At 32.4% G+C, this 12,675-nt stretch overlaps 1 protein-coding gene across 1 annotated transcript in view; it reads right to left on the bottom strand.

The window, feature by feature from the left end:
• Window positions 1-12,567, bottom strand: part of LOC143069108 (conserved oligomeric Golgi complex subunit 2-like) — a 37,715-nt gene extending 25,148 nt beyond the window's left edge. The window contains exons 1-7 of the mRNA XM_076243570.1: window positions 12,415-12,567; window positions 9,884-10,045; window positions 9,159-9,224; window positions 8,474-8,554; window positions 7,948-8,036; window positions 3,250-3,355; window positions 2,269-2,448 (exon numbers count right to left, since the gene is read on the bottom strand). Coding sequence (XP_076099685.1) covers window positions 2,269-2,448; window positions 3,250-3,355; window positions 7,948-8,036; window positions 8,474-8,554; window positions 9,159-9,224; window positions 9,884-10,045; window positions 12,415-12,546 — 816 coding nt within the window. The 5' untranslated portion in view covers window positions 12,547-12,567. The remainder of the gene's footprint in view (window positions 1-2,268; window positions 2,449-3,249; window positions 3,356-7,947; window positions 8,037-8,473; window positions 8,555-9,158; window positions 9,225-9,883; window positions 10,046-12,414) is intronic.
• Window positions 12,568-12,675: the final 108 nt, after the last annotated feature.

The following is a 12,675-nucleotide window of genomic DNA, read 5'->3' as shown; positions in this document are numbered from 1 at the left end:
CATTTTCCATGTTCAATGGACCGTGAAATTGGGTAAAAAATCTAATTTGGCCTTAAAAGTAAAAAGATCAACTAATAAGGAACATGTGTACTAAGTTTCAAGTTGATTGGACTTTAACTTCATCAAAAACTACCTTGACCTAAAACTTTAACCTGAAACTCACACTTTTAATTTCTATGTTCAGTGGACCATGAAAATAGGGTCAAAAGTCTAATTTGGTTTAAAAATATGAAAGATCATATCATAAGAAACATGTGTACTTAGTTTCAAATTGATTGGACTTCAGCTTCATCAAAAACTACCTTGACCAAAAACTTTAATCTGAAACTCATACTTTTAATTTCTATGTTCAGTGGACCATGAAAATGGTGTCAAAAGTCTAATTTTGTTTTAAAATAAGAAAGATCATATCATAAGGAACATGTGTACTAAGTTTCAAGTTGATTGGACTTCAGCTTCATCAAAAACTACCTTGACCAAAAACTTTGACCTGAAGTGGGACGAACGGACGGACGGACGCATAGACGAACGGAGGCACAGACCAGAAAACATAATGCCCCTCTACTATCGTAGGTGGGGCATAAAAATTATTTCAAGGAACTAGCCTCTTGAGTAAACTCTTTTGCCTGAAAAATTCTTCAAGTGAGTTCTCTATCAGAAATCAGAAAAGGCATGTACATGTAGCATTGATATTTGATATTACAAAAAGAAGTTCATTAAAAAAACTTTGATAAAATATTTCATAATACCACATTTAATTTCAGATTGTTCACTTCTTGGTGATCTGCTTCCAATCTGGGAGGTTCAAACCTCCACTAGGTCAAACCAAAGATTTAAAATTTGTATTTGATGCGTGTCTGCTAAACAAGCTGCATTAAGGAGTAACAGCAAAGATTGGTCTGCTTGGAATAAGAATAAGGTGTCTGGGTAAGGTGACTTCCAGGGACAGTTACCTAGTGTACTTGCATGTTAAAAATCTGCTCCAGAATGTCAATCTAGTACAAAGCAGGGTTAATATTCATATCAACATGTTCTTGTCCTTAATTTACATGTTACAGGGTAATTTGCTGCTAGAATAAATGATCAAGTAAAAGTATACAGGTCTGCAGTAATTTAAACTCTCACAACAACAAAAATCATTATTATTTTATTTGTAACAGTTTTCACCAAAAAAATCATTATTATTTAATTTGTAACACTTTTAAAAGGAAAAAATCATACAATTTTCTTAAAACATAAATTTTAATCCTACTTGGCTTGAAACAGGATGAAAATATAAAATAATGCCTCAACTTTTATTTCTCAGCATTTGTATCTTAAGACAACTGTATAGTTATTCAAGATATTTTATTTCTTTTTTACTTTTAAAACTAGTAAACACAAAATCAAAACAAACCAAAACAAAACAAACAAGGAAAAATGTAGTTGGATTTAATTATACATTTTGTAGTAATAGAAAAGGTGACATAAGGTTTATGTCAATGAGACAGTAGCCAAAGGACACAAAAGAAAACAAGATGTCCCTACCTGCTCCCCAGTTGTCTCTGGTTATTAATTTTCTTACATTTGCAATCATTTTTCTATTGACTTGACACATAGAAAAACACAACGAAAAAATGTGCAATATAAACATTATTCTTTCTAAACAGTTTACAAATTGAGTGATTTTGATAGTTGAAGTTTGATACATAACTGTCATTTTCATTTTCTCTTACATTTCTTTTAGATAGAACCTGTCAGTGTCCCAGTAGAACCAAAACCACAGCTTTTTCATCGTTGCTGACTAAAAAACAATCCCTTGCCCTCAATGATGTCATAAAGTTTGACAAAATTGTTACCAATATAGGAAATAGTTATAACCCATCAACTGGTATTTTTACTGCACCTGTTGCTGGAGTTTATCAGTTTTCTAATACCGTTATGAGTGAGATTGGAAAACATCTGTCAGTCTACCTTTCTCATAACAATATCAAACAACAAAGAATATGGCTAAATGGTGCTAGTCATGAAACAGGAACAAACAATATCATATTAAACCTGAAGAAAGGCGACCAAGTTGCAGTAAAGTCACATGGCAGTTTTACTATTCACAGTGATAGTTCTAACTTGTATAGCTCATTTTCTGGGTATCTCATAGCATAATAAATGAAATTATATTCTTGTGACTTTTTATAGTGATCTGTCATTTTAAAGTAAATCATAGCCTCTGAACTTCAAGTTTTTTAATTTGAGATCTCATAAGTAGTGCAAAGTAAATATCAAAATTACCTTTTCCATATATGGTCGTACAACATTGATTCTAAACAAATTTTCAGCATCTTTTATCTTGTCTATCAGGGCATATGTCCTAAGACATTGTTGCAAGATTTCAACATTCCCATTTTCTAGACCCTCAACAAAATGTCCTTCTAAACTGTATTGCAGTGTTGTTGTGATTGTTGTTATTCTCTGAAATAGAAAATAACATCATTTCCATATGTATAAAAGGGAGAAGATTTAAAATATTTAAACAACTCTGGACATTTGATATAATTCAAGAGCAACTTCTATTGAAAACTTTGGGTATGATATGAACTATTTAATCAACATGATCAATCAAAATCATCATAAGACTGATTCCCAGTCCTCCTCCTTTATATTCAAGGATATTATATTTACCTAATATCTTCTTCCTCCATTGATTTCAATAATCATGGATATCAAGTCTAAATTTACAGAGATTGCAATGCAATAATGTGTTCTCATTACAGTGAATAATAGAATTTCTAAACAATCTATGTATAGAATGTATCTACAAATACTTGTGTCAAAATTACAACACAAAAAATTGGGACTGGAGCCAGAACTTTTCCGGAAACACGGGAGATAACCACATTAACAACCCAAGTGGCTGATCTTGTATGCATGAACACTTCAAGTTTTCTTAGTATTGTATGTTTTAAATAAAAAGAACGGAACCATCAGTGGCTACACATTATTGTCTTTCATATTAACAAACAATAAACAGCTTTAAAATGCTGAATTACTTAAGAAATTTCTTCTCACTAAAGACAATAAAATTCATGACCAAAGGTAATTAACAGTAAAGAAAACTTTGGTGAAACAGGATACAATATACAGTGCATTTTGACACTATATAAAAATGTACAGTTCTTCAGATGGTTAGTTAGAAACATGAGAAAGATAGTGTTAAAAGTTGATAACTTAAGTCTTAATATTTTCTTATTATTTCAAGGAAAGATAACTTACTGGTCTAATTTTGTCTACTAACGCATGTCCCTTGCTTTTTGTAACATTAAACTGTAGCTTGTTGAATTCATTGGCTACTCTTTCAATCAACTGCCCAGTCAGTGTTCTGCAAAGAAGTTGAATCATTTATAAAACTTAAAATCAAGATTACAACAACAAAAAAAATATTACAAGCAAAATTCTTCTAAAGTTTCCTTTTTGAATAGATACAGATTGATTGACCTCTGTTTGCTAAACACCAAGGGGTAATAGGTTATGCTATACAATTGAGTAAGTAAGTAAGTTAACAGAGATGAAAATAGGAAATTAGGACTGCAACTGGAAGACAAGAGGTCATTAACAGAACTTTCAACCAGATGCTCCGCAGGGCGTAGCTTTATACGACCGCAGAGGTTGAACCCTGAACGGTTGGGGCAAGTATGGACACAACATTCAAGCTGGATTCAGCTCTAAATTTGGATTGTGATTAAATAGTTGACACAGCATAGGTTTCTGACACAGAATGAATGTGTTCTAATGAACTTAAAATTTTTGTTTTCTCTTAGAGCAATTCACTATGCTGTTGAATATTAATCCTCTCAAAAAAATGTTTGAAGAAATTTTCTTTTTTATTTATGAAATTTCAAATGAGAACCAGGTGCTCCGCAGGGCGCAGCTTTATACGACCGCAGAGGTCGAACCCTGAACAGTTGGGGCAAGTATGGACAAAACATTCAAGCGTGATACAGCTCTGAATTTGGATTGTGATCAAATTTTTGACATTACATGTTTTTTTTTACACAAAACAAATGTCAAGATTTTACAAATCAATTAAAGATTTCTTCTTATTTAAATCTAAAATTAGATAGTTGACACAGCATAGGTTTCTGACACAGAATGAATGTGGTCTAATGAACTTAAAAGTTTTTTTTTGCCTTTGAGCAATTGACTATGCTGTTGAATATTAATCCTCTCAAAAAAATGTTTGAAGAAATTTTCTTTTTATTTATGAAATCTGAAATGAGAAAAATTTACCCCCCCCCCCTTTTTTCACATCCCCGTTTCCCTTTTTCCAAAACTGATATCAATTCAAATTTCTAATGGAGTTTGCAACAATAACTACTCTTTTAAATACATCATAAAATATTAAAATGTAAAATAAAGTGCTTGTTATCACTGAATGGTAAAGATTGGTTGGTAGTAAAAGTGAATATACATTGTTTATTGTATAAAACAATAAAAAAAAACTTCATCAGCAACATTTTATACTGGCAAATTTCCAATGAAGTTATTTACATAAAGTTATTGGCAAATAAAAATAGAAAATGACATCATAGTCATGTCTGGCAAATTTCCAACATACATTATCTAAAACATTTTAGATAAGATAAGGAAAAAAAGCTTCATCAGCAACATTTTATATTGGCAAATTTCCAATGAAGTTATTTACATAAAGTTATTGGCAAATAAAAATAAAAAATGACATCATAGTCAAGTCTGGCAAATTTCCAACATATATTATCAACTACTATTCTATACAAAGAAAGATAACTCCAATTGAAAATTAATTGCTATTGCACAATATTGTGCAATTAGATATTTCTTGCTATTGTGCAATACTGTGCAATTGAAAATTTCTTGCTATTGCACAATACTTGATATGGAATCCTGATTTGGACCAACTTGAAAACTGGGCCCATAATCAAAAATCAAAGTACATATTTAGATAAAGCATATCAAATAAGCCCAAGAATTTAATTTTTGTTAAAATCAAACTTAGTTTAATTTGGACCCTTTGGACCTTAATGTAGACCAATTTGAAAACTGGACCAAAAATTAAGAATCTACATACACAGTTAGATTTGGCATATCAAAGAACCCATTTATTCAATTTTTGAAGAAATCAAACAAAGTTTAATTTTGGACCCCCATTTGGACCAACTTGAAAACTAGGCCAATAATTAAAAATCTAAGTACATTTTTAAATTCAGCATATCAAAGAACCCCAAGGATTCAATTTTTGTTAAAATCAAACTAAGTTTAATTTTGGACCCTTTGGACCTTAATGTAGACCAATTTGAAAACGGGACCAAAAATTAAGAATCTACATACATAGTTAGATTCGGCATATCAAAGAACACCAATTATTCAATTTTTGATGAAATCACACAAAGTTCAATTTTGGACCCTTTGGGCCCCTTATTCCTAAACTGTTAGGACCAAAACTCCCAAAATCAAACCCAACCTTCCTTTTATGGTCATAAACCTTGTGTTTAAATTTCATAGATTTCTATTTACTTATACTAAAGTTATGGTGCAAAAACCAAAAATAATGCTTAATAGGGCCCCTTTTTGGCCCCTAATTCATAAACTGTTGTGACCTCAACTCCAAAAATCAATCCCAACCTTCCTTTTGTGGTCATAAACCTTGTGCTAAAATTTCATTGATTTCTATTTACTTATACTAAAGTTATTGTGCGAAAACCAAGAATAATGCTTATTTGGGCCCTTTTTTGGCCCTTAATTCCTAAACTGTTGGAACCAAAACCCCCAAAATCAATCCCAACCTTCCTTTTGTGGTCATAAACCTTGTGTCAAAATTTCATAGATTTCTATTCACTTAAACTAAAGTTATAGTGCGAAAACCAAGAAAATGCTTATTTGGGCCCTTTTTGGCCCCTAATTCCTAAAATGTTGGGACCAAAACTCCCAAAATCAATACCAACCTTCCTTTTGTGGTCATAAACCTTGTGTTAAAATTTCATAGATTTCCATTCACTTTTACTAAAGTTAGAGTGCGAAAACTAAAAGTATTCGGACGCCGGACGACGACGACGACGACGACGACGCCAACGTGATAGCAATATACGACGAAAAATTTTTCAAATTTTGCGGTCGTATAAAAATTGAACCCAATTTTTTTAATCACATCCCCCTTTCCCTTATTCCAAAACTAATCTCAATTAAAATTTCTAATGGAGTTTGCAACAATAACTACTCATTTAAATACATCATAAAATATTAAGATGTAAAAAAACTGCTTGTTATCACTGAATGGTAAAGATTATTTTAATTTATCAGTTGGTAGTAAAAAGTGAATATACATTGTATATTGTATATAACAAAGATTTAAGTTGATTCTGGATAAAGAAAGATAACTCCAATTAAAAAAAAATCTTGCTATTGCACAATATTTTGCAATTAGATATTTCTTGCTTACTATTCTGGACAAAGAAAGATAACTCTAATTAAAAAAAAAATTTGCTATTTCACAATATTGTGCAATTAGATATTTCTTGCCATTGCGCAATACTGTGCAATTGAAAAGACTTGCTATTGCACAATACTTAATATAATAATTTTAGATCCTGATTTGGACCAACTTGAAAACTGGGCCCATAATAAAAAATCTAAGTACATTTTTAGATTCAGCATATCAAAGAACCCCAAGATTTCAATTTTTGTTAAAATCAGACTAAGTTTAATTTTGGACCCTTTGGACTTTAGTGTAGACAAATTTGAAAACAGGACCAAAAATGAAGAATCTACATACACAGTTAGATTTGGTATATCAAAGAACCCCATTTATTCAATTTTTGATGAAATCAAACAAAGTTTAATTTTGGACCCCGATTTGGACCAACTTGAAAACTGGGCCAATAATCAAGAATCTAAGTACATTTTTAGATTCAGCATATCAAAGAACCTAACTGATTCATTTTTTGTCAAAATCAAACTAAGTTTAATTTTGGACCCTTTGGACCTTAATGTAGACCAATTTGAAAACGGGACCAAAAGTTAAGAATCTACATACACAGTCATGACAGTTAGATTCGGCATATCAAAGAACCCCAATTATTCAATTTTGATGAAATCAAACAAAGTTTAATTTTGGACCCTTTGGGCCCCTTATTATGTTGGGACCAAAACTCCCAAAATCAATACCAACCTTCCTTTTATGGTCATTAACCTTGTGTTTAAATTTCATAGATTTCTATTTACTTATACTAACGTTATGGTGCGAAAACCAAGAAAAATGCTTATTTGGGTCCCTTTTTGGCCCCTAATTCCTAAACTGTTGGGACCTAAACTCCCAAAATCAATACCAACCTTCCTTTTGTAGTCATTAACATTGTGTTTAAATTTCATTGATTTCTATTTACTTAAACTAAAGTTATTGTGCGAAAACCAAGAATAATGCTTATTTGGGCCCTTTTTTGGCCCCTAATTCCTAAACTGTTGAAACCAAAACTCCCAAAATCAATCCCAACCGTTCTTTTGTGGTCATAAACCTTGTGTCAAAATTTCATAGATTTCTATTAACTTAAACTAAAGTTATAGTGCGAAAACCAAGAAAATGCTTATTTGGGCCCTTTTTGGCCCCTAATTCCTAAAATGTTGGGACCAAAACTCCCAAAATCAATACCAACCTTCCTTTTGTGGTCATAAACCTTGTGTTAAAATTTCATAGATTTCCATTCACTTTTACTAAAGTTAGAGTGCGAAAACTAAAAGTATTCGGACGACGACGACGCCAACGTGATAGCAATATACGACGAAAAATTTTTCAAATTTTGCGGTCGTATAAAAAGTAATTGCAAGCATGACAGGCTTTCAACATGGGATACACAATTTTTGCAATGACTCCTTCCTTTCAGGAGTTTCTTTACTTTGAATGTGCAGCTTTTTGATTGTAAAATGATTTTTTTAAATACTTACCCAGTAGTGGACTCATTGTCTGAGATACCCAGTAGCTTCTCAATTTTCTCCACTGAGCTTATGATATTCATCAGCCTCTGTAAGCATGCCTGAAGCAGAAAAATATGTAGGCACATGTCATTCAAACCTATGTGATCAAATTATTTTTAGACAACATTTTGCATACTTTCATTTTACACTGAAAACGTCTAATACTTGTACAAACTTTATGAAATTGACTTCTTACAAACCTTTCAGAATGAAAAGATGGAATTAGTTATTTTACTTTGTTTTCATGACTTATTTCTAAGATCTAATAGTAAGGAAAATTAAAACCAACAACTAGTGAGAAACTGCTTCTTAATAAAAGGTATCAGTATTTAACCTTAGACAACTTCACAAGATGTTTTTCTAAATTTTTTTAAAACCCTAATATGTGAAAAAGATAAAGATATACCAGTAGTTTAAAACATATACAAATTCACAATGGATGACAACTTTTTACACAATGGCCCCAAATTTTGTGTTACTATTTAAACTTATATACCTTTTTCTCCCTGATTTGCTCCCTTTGTTTAAGTTTTTCTTCAACAGCATGTACAGCTTCTTCCATTGCAACTTTCACAGTCTACATGAAAAGATATACAATAATTATATACCAATGTTAATTACAAACTAAAAAAATGCATATATATATAAATTCTGTTCCTGTTATTGAAAAGGGTTCAACACTTCAATAATTGTGTCAGCAGTGCTTCAAATTTTATTTCATACTTCAATGTTTAACATGTTTAAGTAAGTTATATAGTTAACATGGTTTAGAAGACAACTTCTTGTCATACATACATAATAAACAAGTGAAACTGTGAGCTACAGTATAGCTGACTTATACATGTCATATAAACCCTGAAACCAAATTTCAGAAATCCTTGTACTGTAGTTCCTGAGAAATATGTGACAAAACATTTCAACTTGGATGTCAGGTGTAAAATGATGTAAGTGTTCGGTAAAAAGGAAATTGTTGAATGATAAGATACGAGAGTCACTGATGAGACTGTTTAGTAGACAAAACACAAGTCTGGTTTCAAAATTTTGTTTGCCTGGTATCTAGGAGTTTTCTCTGAATTTAATATTACTTTGCAGCTATTATTCAAATAAATATTCAAATGTTTCACTTCTTCTCATCTTATCAGTCATAATCAACACTGAAAGAAGAAGAACATAGTACTTACCATAACTTGGTCTTTCATTTCTCCCAATGGCACTGTTAGATTAGTGATAGCTTTATCCATTCCAACCTGAAAAGATGCTCTAGATTGTACATGTATGTGATGTAAAAAAAAGACTCAATGTTTGCTTTAAAGAGAATGCCATGTTTACATGCATAATATACATAAAAAGTATACCATTTTTTCAACTAATAAATTCAAATGTAAGAATTCCAATAGAAAATTGTATCAAAGCTTTTATCACTGTGCACATGTTTGGTTTAAAATTTCCTTCCTATGATTTTTCATTTTTCATCAGGTTTAGTTGTTTAAGATATATTTTGTAAGACATGATATGATATTCCAAATCTGTGTAAAGGATCAAAATGATACATTTTGAATAAATGCTATTGAATGATACATTTTTACTAATAATTTTTTTACCTTGTAAAATTTTGATGGAATGCCTATAATTGTTTGACAGTAATGTACATGTACATAAATGTACATTCAAAGTTTAACTGCAAACCGACTTATTTTTCACTGGTACATTTTTTGCATTAATCTTTTTCTAAGTGATTTGATTTACTTTATGATCATTGTAACTTTGTTGATGTAGTCACAAAAGGGATGATATAATCTCCATTCCTTATACATTTGAACCTCTGGCTTACCAAAGAACCAACCATTCAATCAATTCATATTTGAAATGCCTAGTAAATCAACTATATATCTAGCAACAACCTTACCAAATTTGTAGATAAATTGACAAAATCAGCATAGTCTTTATTAATAAGTTCTATCATGGCACTGCGGAGTATTTTCAAGTAGGTGTTCAGGTCATCTCTCAATGTCTCTAGTGGTACTCTTCTCCTGCATTCCATCACAAAACTATCTACATCAAATCCATCCTGTAAATAAAAAGTGGCTCAAATCAGATTACTCCTGATAAAATTTGCAACCCTTCTCTCAAAGCTTGAAAAAGATTTAAAATGAAAGAACAATGTGTCTGAGGATACAAATGCCCCTGCTCATGCTTGAAATAAATGTTTTAAAAAATGTGACATATAGACTGAAAGACAAAGGGACTAAAAGACAGAAAGATGGAAGGTCAAGGGTACACGTAATGCCCTGTCTCCTATGGTAGTATTGGCAGAGGCATACAAATTATTTTCTCTACATATCTGTACCTGTCAGACAACATTCAATAGCATATGAATTTTTGCATATAAATTATTTGTATATTGCATTACCGAAATGTATAATGATGAGTAGAACAAACTGAAATCCATAACCCATAACACAAATAACCGATGATAGATCGTCGGAAGGGGACGATAAATGGCTGACCCGTGTGAAGAGAGAGCCATATCTCTTGCACGTTAAAGACACCCTTGTAGATTTCGAAAAAAAGAGGGGGCTAATGCCGCTACAAGGCAGCACTCGCACCCGCAAAGTGGAAAGGGATTAATATAAGTTGCAAAACTTGTTTCCCAATCCACTATAAATAAATATGTTTAAACTAAATAACCTTCCGACATCATCACAGCTACACATACATTTATATCTTGTCATATGTTTTAAATTTCGATGCAATAACTTGTGACAACAATTAGTGTTTTAAATAATGGCACACTAATCTGCATACAAGTGTAAATTATTTATGTTTCAATAAATAATGAAAATCAGACTGACTGGCACAACCCACAATATGGCTCAAATTTATTATATTATACAGAGAAAAAGGACCCATTGAGATATAGTCCGAGATTACTCTGACGTCCAACAGCTGTTTTGCCAGACAAGCTGGGGCCGTGGGACGTCAGAGCTCGTCCCATATCAAAAAGTGGATATTTGCCCGTCCAAAATAGATGCGCTGCTTCGTCGCTTCATCCCTTCTGGTGCTAACGGCCGGCCTTGATATTATATAAATCAGGTATCAATTTGTTCATTTTTCATTTATCTCTTCATTTATGTAAGTTTCACCTACCTGCCACCCTTTATTATCACATATTTAGACAGTTTTCGCAGTGACCCACCGATTCTGGCATTTTGACTTTCATTTTGAAAGATTGTCATGTGATCACGAGAAAGAAGTAAGGCACAATGGACTATGGGAAATGATGTATGCATATGACCCTAGGTCAATTAGCCTGGGGTCCTGGCTAATCTTGTCAGTATAGCAAGGCGTGTATCAATAAACTGCCTGTTAATGATTGGTTAATACTAATTTTGTCGCGCAATGTTTGTTTAACATCTGTATCCAATCAATTCTTGTTTAACATCAATTAGTAAAAATTAGACTGTAATTATTTTTCTTTATGAATTGATGTATAGTGTTATCATATCTAATTATTAGTATGATGATAATTAGTAAGCAGAAAAGGGTTAATTCTTATCAGCAATCGCCTGGTGAGAAAGTTAAAAGTTTAAGATTTCATATAACCAAGGTGTGAATTGGATTTCAATTTTGCTGGTTTACATCAAACATCAAATTTATGCAAATATTTATTCAGCCTCCCTTTAGATTCAGAGTCAACTGGCACTGAATCGATCACATGGTATTTGTTCCCCACCTGGCCCTTGCGATGCGCAGCTAGATTGGGCCGGTGTGCCAGGCTATAGGTCAATATGAATATATAATCTAACACCTCGCTCATTTACAATACAAGCAATGTCAATATCCGAGAGCTTCCGAATGTTAACGTGGTTGGTACTAAATGCTTAATACTGATCTCCTGTAAAGGAGGTGAAAAAAGTATAAATATTTGCATATTTGAGTCTCGAGGTCTCGTAACATGACGTCCATTTGAAAATAAAAGTAAAAATGTCTGAACCGATGGGTCACTGTGAAAACTGTCTAAGCATGAGAAAATAAAGGGTGGCAGGTAGGTGAAACATACATAAATGAAGAGATAAATGAAAAATGAACAAATTGATACCTGATTTATATAATTCCAAGGCCGTCCGTTGGCACCAGAAGCGACGAAGCAGCGCATCTATTTTGGACGGGCAAATATCCACTTTTTGATATGGGACGAGCTCTGACGTCCCACGGCCCCAGCTTGTCTGGCAAAACAGCCGTTGGACGTCAGAGTAATCTCGGACTAATTGAGACATTGTTACTTTTGTACAATAGGGTGCATTTTAAACCTGTTTTGTCTTATGCTTTTTCAACCTTTCCTGAAAACTGAGTAAGTTCTGCCACCAATATTAGAGATTTAAAATGACATACAGGTTGAGAGCTGAGAGTTTATTTATGAACAGCAAGCAATATTACCTTCATAAAGACATCTTTGTCAAAGCACAGAGACGCAGGACCACTAGGAAGTGGTACTGCTTTATTTGGGTCTCCTGTCATGGTCCCAACTTGTTTTGCACTGCTGGCAGGACGGGGAATAACTCTTGGCATAACCGGATGTAAATTCGTTGCTCAAACTAAAAACCCAAAACTCATTCAATGGAGTGTAGACAAACACCTTTTTTTTTACTTAAAAAAATATATATACTCAGAGAAACAGATGATTTAATATTTGAAAAC

The sequence above is a fragment of the Mytilus galloprovincialis genome, chromosome 3 (assembly GCF_965363235.1).
Source record: "Mytilus galloprovincialis chromosome 3, xbMytGall1.hap1.1, whole genome shotgun sequence".
Classification (NCBI taxonomy): domain Eukaryota; kingdom Metazoa; phylum Mollusca; class Bivalvia; order Mytilida; family Mytilidae; genus Mytilus; species Mytilus galloprovincialis.
Note: the sequence above shows the minus strand (reverse complement) of the source record. Positions and strands in the feature narration are given on the sequence as shown.